This window comes from Microtus ochrogaster, chromosome 5 (genome assembly GCF_000317375.1).
Source record: "Microtus ochrogaster isolate Prairie Vole_2 chromosome 5, MicOch1.0, whole genome shotgun sequence".
Lineage (NCBI taxonomy): Eukaryota > Metazoa > Chordata > Mammalia > Rodentia > Cricetidae > Microtus > Microtus ochrogaster.
The window spans coordinates 43771575-43787603 of NC_022012.1; the positions used below are offsets into that span (position 1 = coordinate 43771575).

Sequence of the window (16029 nt, forward strand, 5' to 3'; positions counted from 1 at the left end):
GAGAGAGAGAGAGAGAGAGAGAGAGAGAGAGAATATGGTTGTTACCAGGGACCAGAGGAGGTAGAGAAAGGAATTAGAACATGGAAATATTCTGAAGATGGACAGAGGTGATGGTTATGACTCAATGCTACTTACTTGTACTCTTAAAATGATTAAATCCACATTTCATGTGGATTTTTACCATAATTAACATATAAGTGGAAGTGATATGTTAAAAGAGAGGGGGCTGGGGAGATGTCTTAGTGGGTGAAGTGTCTGCTGCCCATGCATGATGGCCTGAGTTGAATCCCCCAGAAGTCATGTAAAAGATGAGGTGGAGGTATACTCCACAGCCCCAGCACTGGGGGGCTAGAGACAGATGAATCAGAGATCACAGATGCATATTGGTCAGCTAGCCCATTCGTGAATTTCAGGGTCAAAAAATATAGGTGGAGAGTGATCTAGGAAAGATATTTGATGCTAACTCTGAGAGAGAGAAGGGAGGGAGGGAAAGAGAGAGAGAGAAAGAGAGAGATAGAGAGAGATGAGAGAGATTAATCTGAAAGGCATCACTGGATTGACATAACTTGGAAGATAAAACAGGGTTGGTTCAGAGTAGGTCCATCATCTTGCTGGCCTGGCTACTGCCATCAGTACATGACAGTCTCTGGGGACAGACACCAAGCTGGGATGGCCAGGTGTCATCAGAGAAGAAGCAGAGAGCAGAGCAGAGATGCTTTGCGTTCACTTTCCCCACCAGCTAATTAGGTCTTCTGTCTAGGAGGCATCTGTGGTGTTCTGCCTGTCCTGGTGACGTCATGAGGTCTGAAGCAGCAAGGGACAGAAAGCCAACAACTCTATAGAAGCATGACCCTAATCTAATTCTAGCTGGAGAGTTCCTAGTTCAGGAGGAAACTGGATGGGATGGCAGACAGTGGCATCCTGCCCGTACCCCTACCTACATGGTCAACAAAGGTCTTAAGAACTGGACGGTATGTACTGGACTCACCTTCTTTGGCATCATACCACTTGAAATGCCATGCTTCTTCACCCAGAGACTTCCACTCAGCCTTGTATTTGAGGATGGGCACTCCACCCGTGGCCTCTGGCTCATCAAACTGCACCTGCGCTGTGCTGGAGTATGGCTCCACCCGGTCGATGGATGGAGAAGACGGTGTGTCTGTGAGAATTCATATAGACGCCCAGGTCATGTATGTGGCCCAAGGCTACACTTTGAAATATATCCCACACTTCTGCTCCCTCTTGGGGATCCCTATCTAATAGTAACAATTTCGGATTTTGGAGATTCTACTTTCCCAGTGCACTTCAAATTCTCAACCCAACCTGTAGTTAGATTCTCATACTTTAAGTGGTTTCCTGTTTCTTGACCATCTGACTTTTCACAGCCTGGATCTGTCTTCTACCCCTTCACTGGTATCTTAAAGTGTACGGGATGGGCCAGAAAGGGCAGGGATGCTGTGGAAGTTGCATTGAAGGGCACTCACCTGCTTGAACAAGGATGAACTCCAAGGACTCCTGCCCAATGCGGTTCACTGCCGTACAATTGTAGTTTCCAAAGTCATTTTCTGAGTCAGGGGTTACCTGTAGAAGGAATGATCCCACGGGTTACAAATGTCCCATGGATGGCCACACTTATTTTTGTTTCTTAGATACAGTTAGGAAAGGATAAATCTGGTGATATTATCAATCCCAGAGGAAAGAACCCAGTGGCTCAGAGGAGAGGCACATTCCACTTGCCAATCCCAGTCTACCCATGTGTTTATGACCAGTGAAGCTGAGGATGAAGACCTAGATAAAGGCTTAGTTTCTTCTCCATTCAATGTTCCCCAGTTCAGGATATGCCAGGGAAGCAGGAGAAGTGATGGGACCCCTCCCAATATCACATGTTCCGCCCTGCCCTTTTCCACACCCGAATTCACCTCCAGGTAGCTAGCAGATGGGGTGTTGTAGATCTTGATATTGCTGTAGTTGGAGCTTGGCAGCAACTGACCATCTCGGAACCAGGAGATTGTGGCACTTGGGTAGGCAAAGACCTCACAGGTGATGTTCACCTGGTTCCCTTCCCAAGTATACACAGCCACAGGGCCCTGGAGCTTGGGGGCATCTGAAATAAATGACAATGCGCATCAGAACAGCTACCACTTCTTGGAAGACCCACAGCCTGTCTTCTGGCACTGAGAAGGTAGGCATGACCCAAAGCATAGGGGGTTCTTAGACCAGTAGAGCTCTGGGACATTTTGGAATTCATGTGTACCCATGTTCTGCTTGAGAAGACTCAGCATGGATGATTAGTTTGGGGATGGTGTGTGTGTGTGTGTGTGTGTGTGTGTGTGTGTACGTGGGGGCATAGCTCTGAAACAGTTGAGGACCAACAGCCTCGGGGAATGAACATGATGGAACTTGCTAGCTAAGCTGAAGCTCCTGGGTCTCCAGCATCCTGATCCTTCATGGCTCCTCCCCCACCCATTCTTCCCCGGCCGTTCCTTACATTGAACTTCAAGGTACATGGACTGCGAGTCCTGACCAATGGTGTTGCTGGCAGTGCAGATGTACTCTCCAGCATCTGTGTACTGGATGCTCTTCAGGGTCAGGGAGGACACACGAGCATGGCTGCGGACCACCATGTGTCCATCCAGAGTCTGCCAAGAGGAAAGGGACAGCATCAGAGTCTGAGGTGAGGCAGAGGGCAGAGCTAGAGCAGCATGGGTCTAGGAGACAAGGTCATGGCTTGTCTGTGACCGGTCTCTAGTGTCTTTTCTATGTCAACTTCTAATCTCACTTCACCTATTTTATAATGGGGGAGAGTGTGGGAACAGAGCAAGAGCGTTACCATAGTTCAAACAGAAAATGGGACTCGATCAGTTTGGAGCATAGTAAGGCCACCCAAGACTAGTTCGAGATGTATTAAAATGGAAGTAAAAGTCTTGCACAGAAATTGCAGCAAGGCACAAACTCTAGCAAGGCCTTGCCTTTTGAGATCCTGAGGAACTGGCACTTGCCCCGTCCTTCCTCTCTAGTCTGACTCCCCCACACCCAGGTCCATGGTGTGTGAATGTGTACTAGGGAATGCCAATGACCCAGATGTTAGGAAAGGAATGTCCTTCCTGTAGCTGTGTCTCTTCCTTGGACACTTGATAGCAAGACAATCATCATTCTTAATGGGAAAACAAGTCAAAGCTCAGGCACTGCTGAGCTGAAAGTCTTCTCTCAAAATACAGTGCAAAGAGAGTCCTAGACTCATCCAGGATCCTTTGTACCAAAGCCTGCAACCATCTCTAGTCTTTGATACTGCCATTAGTTCACTGAGTCTCCAGACTCACAAGAAATGAATGAGCACACAATCCCTAGGCAATGGTTAGTAGAGAATTTGCAAGGGTTCCCTCCTTGACATTCTAAGCAAAAGGGGAGCCAGCCCTCCAAGGGTCTAGGTATGTGCCCCTGGGCCAGAGTTCCCTGCCAACTGATAAACTGAAGAAGAACCCTATTTTGTGCAAGCTGGGACACCACATTAAATCCAGCACAAGATTCATAGTAGAGATGGATGAGAGGCAAGGACTACATCTGCCAAGGTATCAGGTTTGATCTTCAGAGAATTAAATGACATAACTTGAGTTTCTGTCAACATGCTGGATCGGAAGCCTGGGAGGCAGAATTGCAATGTCTTTTGTCAGTCAGTCCAGGAAGTTGAAGAGAGAGATCTCACTGGCCTTGCACCACAGTGACAGCAGATCTCTGTCACAAAGTCCCTTTACTACCAGTGATCTACACCATTTGGATCAGGTCCGCTTCAGTTATCTGAGTTGTATCTGGGAGCTAAAACATGCTTCCAACAAGGGAGGGAAGGGCCAAGGAAAACCATCTGTGCCTACAGCTCTCTGCATCTCTTTCTCTCAGGAATGGATGCCCTGGTGTTCCTATTTGACCTGGAAATAGGGGAGGCTTGTTGGTCAAGAATTAATGTGTACCTAGGATATGGTACACATTAATGAGAGGTGACAGGAGACGGTCCCAGAGAGCCTAGAGACATTCAGTTTATTGGAGATGCTAGGTCCTAGGACTCTGTTTCTTGTAGGCTGATAGTGGACTATCTTAGTCACTATTTTTATATGTCAAACACAATCTTCACCCATCAGTCTGATTTAGAGACACTGAGAGCATGATGCCATTCTTGTAGGTAGCTGTAAAAAGCTGGCTTCATTTGCTGGTCATTGTCACTCCTCTCTGCCTAAAGCATGGCATAATTGAAGGAGAAGAGACTGAAGATCCACATAGGGTCTTGTCAACTGTGGGATGAACTGTGAGGATTTGTGACCCAGACCAGGCTTGTCCAGGGACTACCATATATATAATTCTCAGGAATCCAAGAGAACATGAGCCCATGAAAAGGAGGTAAGGAGAGTCACACAGGTAAGAGCATTGTCACGGAAGCAAGGGATGAACAGCATCCGCTCAGACATGTCTGAAGACAATCTCCTGCAAAGACTGTACATACTCTTTCTTGGTTTGCTTATTTTTTAAACCTGGTCTCCTTGCCTACATTTCCCTGTTGGAGATTTCTGTCATTTAATGATGTCCTCACACCAGTAGGCAATTCTCTATAGGGATTTCTTATTTTGTAGCGGCTCACTGCAAGTTTGATGATGGGATTCTCCACCAGATGTCCAGTTATCCCTTGGAGGATATACTAACGGACTCCAGTGTGATTGGGCTATCTCATCCTGAAAGAATTTCCTCTGGCACAGGGATACACTCATAAGACATGTCAACCAAAAGTCCTGCTGACCACTCGAGTTCCCCCAGAGGGAGCAGTGCGCTCAGGTACGAGTGAAACAAAAATACTACAGCAATGAGATCCTTCTCTCTCTTTAAGAAAATATTTGTGACTCTAATTGTTCTCAGAAAAACTATTCTCTCCCTTTTACCAGATCAAAGAGTTAAGCCTTTCAGAGCATGCAGAAAGAACATGGCCACAACAGAAGCCAGTCTTTACACTCATCTGGCCTATGGTCTCCATCTCTAAATGAGTCAAACAGGAGAAAATGGAACTTCTGAGCCCCATGGGTAGCATTCACTTGAAAGTCAATTATGTCCAAAATGAAGCATTCAAGATGAAAGACACTTCTGGTAAATGGGGTGGGGGTGTACGCTTTCCTGGGAGTAAACCTACTATTTCCACTTATAATGATAATCCATTTAAAATCTCCTTAATGTTCCCTGATAAACTGCAGTGACTCCTCAAGCCAGGTCTAGCTCAGGATGACAGGAGAAGACACACAAGGCAAAGCAGAATGAGCCCTGTAGCTGTGGGAGCCAGCCCATCATTAACCCTCCTCTCTCCCTTCCCAGTGCCAATGGGGCCATAGTTTAGGGGCAATAACACACTCAACACTTAGCCTATGACAACACAAAGTAATTTCAAGGTCACAGGAGGGAAGCATTTCAATGGGGACATGTGCTTTAACAACAGTCCCCATGTCATATCATCAAGGAAGGCACATTACAGAGATGAACTAGATTTGACGATGGCAGACTGCTCGGGTACAGAAATGAATGTCCCTGCCAGGAGTCAGGTGAACAACTTTTAACTATTAAGCGGCATTCAATATTTAAGGTTATGACCTGAATACGGGTCATATGCTAAGTGTTCTGAATGGTTATCACCCAGAAAGACTAAGAGGGTACACTCACTGAATTAAAATATAGAGCCTATTGAACTGCTGGATCGTCTTCTGGGATTGTAAATTGGGGTATTAAAGCTCCATTTGGAGAAGGACACAAAAGGGAATTTAACAGAAAACATTCACAAATTAGATGTTTTAATCTCATACAGTTGCTCTGTGTGTGTGTGTGTGTGTGTGTGTGTGTGTGTGTATGTGCGTGTGTGTTTGTATATATACACATGCACATTTGTATGTCTATGTGGAAGCTAGAAGTCAAACCCAAGTGTCATTCTTCAGGAACCATCCACTCTGTTTTTCCAGAAAAAGCCTCTCGCTGGGATCTAGGGCTTATTGATGAGGTAAGACTAGCTGGCCAATGAGCCCCGTGGATCTGTTAGTCTGTTCCTCCCCAGTGCGGAGATTACAAGCACAAAACACCATGTTTTGCTTCTACTATGAGTGCTGAAGAGCAGTATCAGGTCCTGGTGTGGCAATCACTTTCCTGACTGAGCCCTATCTCCCTGGTCCCGGGACAACTGGTTTTTATGTTCCCATTGGTCACTTATAGTTACATGAATAAGGTAAACAATATCAGGCATGATCATATGAAGGGTCTCCAAGTAGTGCAATGAGATAGAAAGGTTAATGCTTAGCTTCAGTTTTCCACCTGAGTCCCGTGTCACCTAGACTGAAGCAACACGCAAGGAAATTCCAAAAACTAAATGCTACCAACTTTACAAAACATAAACCCATTTGTGCCAAATCACTCCAATCGTACACATTTAATGCTCCATAAAAATAACAGATTCGTTGAACGATTTGGAGAAACCTGTGAAAGATGTCGTTGGCATTGCTTTTGACAGGAAATGCAGTGTGATAATTTACCAAGGCCAGTCATTATCAAATAAGTGAGCAACAAGATGAGTTGAGCTGGAAAGGAAAGGGCCGAGTGGGTTTTAGATCACTCACTCTGTGACTTTAAGGTCCAGAGCCACAGCCACCAAAGGAGAGTTGATTTTTTTTTATTATTATTATTTCAAAATGCCTGGCTTGGGAATTGGGGCAATTTATTTTTATCAGTACAATGACCTGGGTATGATTTGACCAGCACCAGTAAGAGAATAAGGTCCTGTTTTAGGAAATAATAAGGATTTGTTCCTCCACTCCCAACACAGCTTGCTTGCTCATCCTAAAAAAAAAAAGACACTATTGCTAGGTGATGTCTATGGCTATGGACCTACTCTTTAACTAAAGTGCTCATTAGGTTAGCAAGTCTGGTTGGTTATTGACTGTGATGGTGAGTTAAACTGACATGCTTTCAGAGCTAGAGACTGGCTAGTGGTCAGGTAAGCTATACCTCTTGCTTCTCTGGTCGAGTCCACGAAGCCTGGAGAGAACAAGATATAAAACACAACAAGAAGGCAGTAAAATGTCACATGTTGCTTTAGAGAACCCATACTGCATTCCGTGCACATGCAGCTTCCTTTTAAGTCAGAAATTTTTTCAAAGCCCACTTTCAATGACCATGACTATCCCCCAAATTTAATTCAGAACTTAGCTGATGTTCAGCTTCCCCTCCCTCTTATGCATATTAAAATGTCTAAATCAAAGGTGAATTAAGCCCTGAGGATATATTTATGGATACAAGCAGACTATTCAGCTCCTCCTATGCAAACCATCTTAAGCGGTCTTCGTAATATTTGAGGGCACTATCCATTCTTATGAAATAATTGAGGGTTACTCAGAAAGTAGATTTTTTTCCTCTGAATATTTTAAACAGATTACCACACACATACTTAAGCCATTTAATGCCCATGCATTTTACAACTCAGCATGCATTTAATTAGAAGTTATTTTTTTAAAAAAGAACAAAGCAAAGAGCAGAGAGACACAATGAGTGTGTGAGTATGAAAGTCTTTGAGACTATGGGTCAGGAAGCTCTGAGGATACTAAATCCCGGGTGTTGACAATGGGGCTTTATTGATTAAAGATAGAAAGTTCCCAGATAGCATTTTGATGGAAACATGGACCCTCTCCATCCAACTCACCACTAATGAGAGAGGGGAGAGAGTGTGAAAAGTCACACACATGAGGATTTAGGGAACTTTCTTCTCAAGGCTGGATTTGTTAATTTATCCAGCACATAAAATCTTCTCTGCTTAAGCTTTCTGTTTTCAAACTCTGAGTCAAAGACATCAGAGTTGTATGATCTTTCCGTTGGTGGCATTCCTGACTGACTGTCTTTGATGTTCAGATGGCAAAGGACACAAAAGATGCGAGAGACAGGGGATGTGAATGAGTTAGCAAACAGTAAGTTCATGAAATGCAAGGTGCTTTTGTGAGACACGAGGATGGAAATGTTACATTACATAGTGTTGGGATGCAGGAGGAAATGCGAACGAAGAACATGCTAGGCCAAAGTCACAGTGGGCCAACATGTCAGCTATAGTTGACAATTCTACAATACTAGAAAGCTTGTTTGTCACATACCAGGGCTGTGTCATCAAGACGTTTATTTTTTTTTAATGGGGTTAGATTACATATGATTATTTGTTTTCAAATTGGAATCTTCAGGGTCTCAATCCCAAATCACTAGTGGTCTATGGCTTTTAAAATAAGCTGTTGTTAGGGACACAGGTTTCTGGTAGCTTAACCTAATTCTTCCCTGGCGGAATGCAGCAAATGTCTGTCTTGCTCCAACAATTTGGTAAAGGCGCGTCCCATTTTAATGCAATGTGATATTCAAATCTATACACTTAGGAAACATTTATGCTATGATGAATATGCTGCAAGTGTTGCTAGTGTTTAGTTGTTTCAACACTTATCTTTTGTTATTACATAAATATATCTAGTAGTTTATATATGTAAATTAAAGTCCTTCTTCCCTCGTGTTAAGCATTCCCTAGATACATTCACTGTATCTTAGATCAGGCTCTGACCAGTCCAGGCAAAACATTTCCTGATGTTTAAAAGTGGACACTGAGCTTGTACCCAATCAGGAATTCTCCCTAGTGAAAAGAAAGGTTGGACTTCAAAAGAACTCAGAATTTCCAAAGGTCTCTCTTATTTGTGGACACTTTGTCTGTTCTGATCTAGCTCCTCACTCTTTTTAATCCTTAGTGGCAAAGGACTCACATACCCTTCTTTAGAGTCATCTCAAGGCACAGAGACACCCAAATAGCAAATGACGGATGGCTTTCTTTATCCCAGGGATTGAGTATGCAGATCATAATCCCTGCATCTCATTCAATATGTAAATGGTGCCTGGAACTTAGCAAACTCAAGCACCTGGCAATTTTTATGATAACTCTGTCTAGGATGAGGGCTGACACGACACAGATGCTTAATCTTCTCTAGCATCACAAACACCTTCACATACCTGTGAAAACTAACCCGCGATGATACTCACTCTCCCCTTTGTCTCAGGATGATAATGATTGGACATTTGGTCTACCTCACTAATACCTGCCATCCAAACAATCACACCCATCTTAGCTATTACTAGTTGCTAATCTAAACCAACTCCATTGGCTGAAGCTTAGCGAATTGATGCGACTTTCTCCAACTAGGATGAGACTCAGTACAGAGACATAATCAAGGGCATAGTGTGATTATACTCATTTTGAATTCATTTCTTCTTTCCTTTTATAAGGAAGAAGGACTCTGATACTCTATTAACAAGTCACTACGGGTCTGTAGGTGAAATCTAACTGGAAGGGCAGTGCTATAGCCAATCAATGATGTGGAAGACAAAGCTGGTTTAATTTACTTATACTCCTTGCTCAAGGAACCTGAACCTCCAACGAAATCTACCAGAAATAGAGAAGAGCACCATTGCACTGACACACCAAGCCCATCACTTTCGGAGCCACTGACACAGAGGGAATCTGAGGTCTCTGAGCTTGGACCTTGTCCCAGTCAATATTTTCATCAACAGCTTAGATATTTTGAGTAAGGACTCACATAGGTTTGCAAGCAATACTAAAACAAATGTCAGGTGACAGCTGCACGGGGAAAACGGCTGAGCTACCTACCCTTGAACATTACGCTTAGTGCTGGGGTCACCACTGACTGTCCTACTTCATTACGTTTAACATGCAGATATAACATAAGGGGATCAAGCTGAGAAGAAATATTCCAACTTCCAGATTTGTAAGTAAAATTCTCATGAACAGCTAATGCCAATGGAAAGATGGTCTGAGACAGTAGTTCTCTGGGCAGGGAGAGTTTTAGTAATAATTACAATTGGTTACTGGTGTTGGAGGGTGGTGAAAAATGATAGATATCTTGCAATGCATCGGACAGTCCGAGCGAAGGGAGAGTCTTCCTAAATGGTCAACATGACTGAGGCTGAGAAAGAAAGCTGCAACAAATGAAATACATACACAATTTTTCATTGCTGCTTATGCAGTCAATTTCATGAGAAGGCGACAAGAGATAAGTCACCTAAATGTAGTTCATAGTATAGACCTCCATATTCTAGGCGACCATGATATGACATGACTCAAGGCCTAAGGCTACCCTAACTATGTGATGTATCTAGATCATGATGATAACTCCACTGACTCTGTTCAGGTTACAGGGGGGCGGCAAGGTTTTATTGAGGGTTAGTGAACTGAAGCTATTAAGGGATAGGACAGCCATCAGGGTGTAGAAATCCCGACATACGAGACACTGGAGAATTCTGGGCGGCTGTTGAAGGAAGATGAGCTGCAGCTTCTATTTCAGTGACTCAGATTCTGAGTGGCAGAGGTGGAGGGTTCCGAGTCGTGGAAGGGGCAAAGACAACAGCCCTTTGCAATGTCATAACCATCACGTGACAGGTGGGGGCTGAGTGGCCTGGCAAGGATGCTAGAGAGCAAGTCAGGTGGAACCACATCACCCCAAAAGGCTCTTCCTAAACTATCTTTTAGCTGCAGTTCTAGAGGACTTAATGCTGAGGGCAATCATTCGTTTCACTCATTAGATAAATGGGTACCTTTGTGACCTGCCTAGCTGAGCACCCCAATTTAACAAATTATTTTCTTTACTCCTATAATTCAATGGTGCTGGTGATCTCAATACATAATTATATATAATGCAACTTGAGGTAGGAAAGAATGGGAGGGAGGTTGCCAGAGTAAAAATGACTTGAATTAGAACTCGACTCGCTCACAGACAGACCACATTTCATGGTTACTAGCCATCTACAATATCAGATTGGCATCAAGCTCTGATGCCAATATTTAATTAGTAGAAGCAGCAACTTTTATCATGTAAGATTTTGTTTAAGCAAATACATTGATGTGAAAGCATGGTGAACCTCTCCGGAGGACTGTTCAGACACTGACGGACTCAGGCTCCATGAACGACTCTTCAAGCAAACCTGAAGCTAGTCTACAGTAAAAGAAACTGTGATCTAATCTGTGATGGGCTTAAACAGTTATCTCAGATCAAGACAGATGGTCAATAGAAAACTGAGTTTTTTTTTTTTATCAATCCCAGCAGGGCTTGAGATTTTTTTCATGATATCTTCAGTCTCAATATTTAGGGAATATGAGTGCATACTATTTCCTAGCTATTTATTATCATTTTATAAAAATGAAATCATAGGTATGAGCCAAAAGTGCCAACCTATTAAAGACAAACCCCAAGTAGGCACAAATCTTAATAATCTTTCTTGTCTAGTTTAACTGTTGAGCTATTTCTAGAAAAGACACAGAACTTAAAAATGTCATTTATCCGAAATAGATGTTTCGTCCTTCACTGTAGGTCAGAGAGATACATACTGGGTCACCTGGACAAATCTACTTTGAAATCTAATATAGAAAGACTGGCCCAGCAGTGCCCATGTGGATTAAGCCCTGAAATGTACATTGGGTCCATGTAACACACAAAGGAAGCCAAAATCATAGCTGGAAATTGAATTACAGTGTTGATAAAGAAAGTATTGAAGTAAACACCTAAATTCTTAATTTAGCTGGCTTTTGCAGATCAAACAGCATATGCGAGTTTCAAAAATATTTAGCAGTTCCTTAGTTGAGTTTATATTAAGTTGGATTTAATTCTGGGTATCAAACTTGCAAAAAGAGTAATGGCTATTTGGAAGAGAGCTTTCTGTTCCTTTAGATTTTGCTTAGCTTTCTGTCACCGAGGTAGAAATCAGCTCCTCAAATGCAAATTCTACTTTTTGCCCTGCTACTTAACATTCTCCCGTTGGCTTTATTTCAGTTTGTTTCTAGATGTTTGTGGAGCAGTGTATATCTATCATTTTTTGACATTCTGGTCAATAGGCAATCCATTATGCATACTCTTTAAGACTATGGCTATTACTCCTGAGTAGGCAACCAAGCTTTGACCAACTAAAACAAAGCCTATTACTATAGGAGCTGAAAAATAATATTGGAAAGGTGCCATAAAACCACAGTATTTTTCCTATATATACTGCTTCAGATTGAATTTAGGGCCATGTGTTCTACTGTGTTGCTTTGCAATGTAGCCCTTTCTTCTTATTTGTTAGTTTGTTTGTTTTTAGCTCACTCAGTAGCAAAGCATGATTTGGGGTGGTGGTCACCCCAATGTTTATATATCACCAGTAATAAAGATAGCTTTCTAATGGCTCACAGATACATGCACCTTAAAGCTAAATGTTCTAAGTCATTTTGTCTTGTCAGGGAGTTACTACCATATTCTTAAACTCTGGTGAGTACATTGCCGAACCCAGCTATAAGTACCATCATCTAGAAACTGCTAATTATTTTTGCCTTTAGAACAAAATGGAATCCAAATGTGACCAAGAATACAGGCAGACACAAAGGCAACCAAGCTTTTGTGCACAGAGTGCGTGCAGCATGAATATATGAGACGCGAGGAAGAGAGTTAATAGATTCATCCTGATCCCTGCTGTTTCTGGGAGACTCTTTTCTGGGTGCGTCTGAGCTGATGACAGCATCATCTGATGCCCCAGAATCTTGTTTGTCCTGAGTCCTCACAATTCCATAAGCGTAGATCAGAAATTCACTGTTGCCTCCTCCCCAACACGTCTAACTTGACCATGCCCACTGCCAACATGCCCCTGGTGATCTAGACAGGGAACAGTGCCCATCCCACTGTGAGAGGATGCTGAGTAGACCACATCCAGGCAGGCTGGGGGAGGGAGGTTGCAGGATGTACTGTGGCTACGGATGACCACATCCCATCTTGCCACATGCCAAAGAGAACCGGGCCTGGGGTAGACTTGAGGTGCTTCAAGTCTGTGTTCCACAGCCCTGAAACTCTTGGGTGACATTGTACCTTTTCTTCACTGCTGATGTTTCGGGTGGAAGTTCTCCAGGTGATGGAGGGGATGGGGTCTCCTGACGCTTCACAGGTAAGAGTGACTTGCTCCTCCAGTTCCATGGCCGTCTGATTCTCTACATAGGTGATTTTGGGCTTTGCTGAAAAGAAAAACAATCGTTTCCATGAGTTTATCTGGTTATTTTGCTCTTTGGGATTTAAGTGATAACGTGTACCCATTTAAAAAGGTTTCTTATTTACTAAATATAAGGCTCAATTCTGGGTATAGTAGGGGCATGGAACTGAGCCCCTAAAGGTGCTGGTAACATTGAAACAGTCAGATAAACATCCTCTGGAATATATAGCCAATAAGGTGCTTGAAGCCTGCTGCAGGAGAGTGCTGTGCTGGCTCAAACCTTCACAGGGAGATGGCTTTGCGGCTGGGCCATGAAGTTTTCAGCAGGTGAAATTTGGGTGGAATGGAATCATTCTAAGCTCAGAAAAATTCTTGAAAGAAAGGAAAGGTACAAAAGGGAAGGGAGGGGAGGAGAGGTGGGGCAAAGAGGAAGGGAAAGGAGGAGAGGTGGGGGAAAGGGGAAAGGAGGGGAGGAGAGGTAGGGGGAAAGGGAGGGGAGGGGAAGAGAGTTGGCGCAAAGGGGAAGGGAGGGCAGGAGAGGTGGGGCAAAGAGGAAGGGAAGGGAGGAGAGGGGGGAAAGGAGTGGAGGATAGGTGGGGGAAAGGAGAAGGGAGGGGAGGAGAGGTGGGGAAAAGGGGGAGGGGAGGAGAGGTAGGGGGAAAGGGAGGGGAGGGGAAGAAAGTTGGCGCAAAGGGGAAGGGAGGGCAGGAGAGGTGGGGCAAAGGGGAAGGGAAAGGAGGAGAGGCGGGGCAAAGGGAAAGAGAGGGGAGGAGAGATTCAGCACTGCGGTTTTACCAATAAACCAGGGATGCTCATGGGTGGAATCTTGTTGGAGCCATGGAGTGGTCAGTGCACCCCAAAAAGAATAACCTCGGTGGAATTCTAGAATGGAGAAAACCTTGAGGTGGAAATTTTGGTTATGTGCTTCAGGGTAGGCTGAAGACAGGAAGGAGAGAAGCTGAACTGATTTCATTATCATTTTCCAAATGTTTAAAGTAATGCAAAGAACACACACCTTCCAAAGCTGCATTTAATGTGAAAACATCAGAGAAAATTGAATTTTCCTAATTTAAAACAATTATACTCAGAAATTGCTAAACCTTCCATAGAAGGGAAGAGATAAGGCTGCGCAAATAACTTACTTCACTACTGGAGAAAAAGGTGAGGTAAAAAAGACACAAAGCCAAAATGACAGGTAGCTTGTGAAATCACTATCTTCCCTTTCTATTCAAATTCATAGTAATGGCAAGTCAACTAAGAAAATATGGCCTGAGAAGATCTATACTGAAGTCTTCCATGATGCTTCAATAAACTGGAATCAGTGACAAATGGCTTGCTTCCAGACCAAATTTAAAAAAAAATCACCAGAATAGTTCACATGGTTTCTTAACATTACTAACAGGACATTTAGCAAATTATTGTCTCATGTCTGGCACATGGACAAATGTTAATCCAGTATGGCCAAATGCTGTTGAGATGATAGAGTTCAGGAGCTCCAGCTGAACCTTTCTATAGGAAGACTTTATGTCTTACCTTGATAAAGATGCCTTGCAGGAGGTCTGAACTTACATCACATGGAAGGAGGGTTCACTAGTATCAAACACTAACTTTTAGAGGGTAAAATAAAGCAAAGCAAAATCAAGGTGAAATAGAAGTTGAATCTCTACATTACCAAAGTGACCAAAGGAAAAGGAAAAGGACAAGAGACATAGAGAAGAACAGGTAATTCCAGCACTGGGAAGGCAGAGGTAGTGGATCTCCGTGATTTCGAGGCCAGTCCGGTCTTACAGAAAGAAACTCTGTCTTGAAAAACAAAACAAACAAAAGAAAAAAACCCCACATAGATTCTCTAAATGATGACTTTGGGGGCTGGAACCAGCTGGCTACCATGCTCTAATTTCTGGACACTGAATGTAAAGAGTCTGAGACATAGACAGAGCTTTTGACCTGCTCCTGGCCCTCAGCACTTTGTCTTGTCAGAGAGAGAGGAAGTAACAGAAGGGTCAGGTAACATCTATTAACATTTGGTTTGTGTGTCACTATCTCCTAGATGGCTACAAAGATTATATTATACAAGTGTTTAGCGAAAGGGAAACCACATTTTTCTACAAGGTTTTTTTGTTGTTGTCGTTGTTATTTTGTTTTTACAGGGACTCACTATATAGTTTTGGATAGCCTATAATTTGCGTTGAGACCAGTGTGGCCTCAAACTCACAGAGATCATCTTGCCTTCCAAAGTGCTAGAAATAAAAACAAGTGCCAGCAACATATTATTAACAAAGACTAACTTTGTATAGGCAACAGAGTTTTGGAAGGAATGATTCTATTCTCTGCCTCTGGAAGCAGCGTTGTTGTCAGCGCTAGAGGAAGGCAGAGCCATCACAGGTGGTGAGGTTTATTAAATGCCCCTAGGAGGCTCATAGGTTTGAACACTTAGCCCCTGCTGGTGATGCTGTTTGTGAAGGTTATGGCAGTTTTAGGAGGTAGAGCTTTGCTGAAGGAAGTACATCACTGGGGGTGGAGATTTTATAGCTCAACCCCACTTCCTATTCCTTGTCTGCTTCCTGTATGTAGATGACATGTGATCTGTTTCCTGATTGCCAGGCTAGTCTCATGTTCCTGATATCACACATTCCCAACCATGATGGACCATATCCACTATAAACCCAAATAATCCCCCTTCTCCTCTATTTTTTTTTGCTTGTTTTTGGTCTTAGGATTCTATCTAAGCAACAGAAATGCAATACAAGTATGCTCTAAATAATTACGTGAAGACAGAAAGCACTACTAGGCAAACAGGGACTTATGAAGAGTGTAGTGGCTCTTGCTTGTAAAAGATTCCCTCCCTTTGCGGCTAGCCCAAGAGGGAATCTCTCCGAGTTTCATCTTCCCATTGTCCTTGCTCCAGCTTAAGTTCTGCAAGCGCTCCTGGGTTTTATAGCATTCTTCTCTGGTTTCCCTGCCTCGCCGAGACTTAGC

At 43.3% G+C, this 16029-nt stretch overlaps 1 protein-coding gene across 14 annotated transcripts in view; it reads right to left on the reverse strand.

The window, feature by feature from the left end:
• The window catches only part of Ncam1 (neural cell adhesion molecule 1), a 299405-nt gene that overhangs the window by 38593 nt on the left and 244783 nt on the right, over window positions 1-16029 (reverse strand). For 7 of the 14 annotated variants that reach the window (XM_005347290.3, XM_013346208.2, XM_013346207.2 and 4 more), the window contains exons 8-13: window positions 12933-13075; window positions 7018-7047; window positions 2489-2639; window positions 1920-2104; window positions 1485-1581; window positions 989-1159 (exon numbers count right to left, since the gene is read on the reverse strand). In XM_005347290.3, coding sequence (XP_005347347.1) covers window positions 989-1159; window positions 1485-1581; window positions 1920-2104; window positions 2489-2639; window positions 7018-7047; window positions 12933-13075 — 777 coding nt within the window. The remainder of the gene's footprint in view (window positions 1-988; window positions 1160-1484; window positions 1582-1919; window positions 2105-2488; window positions 2640-7017; window positions 7048-12932; window positions 13076-16029) is intronic. The other 7 variants (XM_013346210.2, XM_013346209.2, XM_005347291.3 and 4 more) reach the window with 1 other exon arrangement.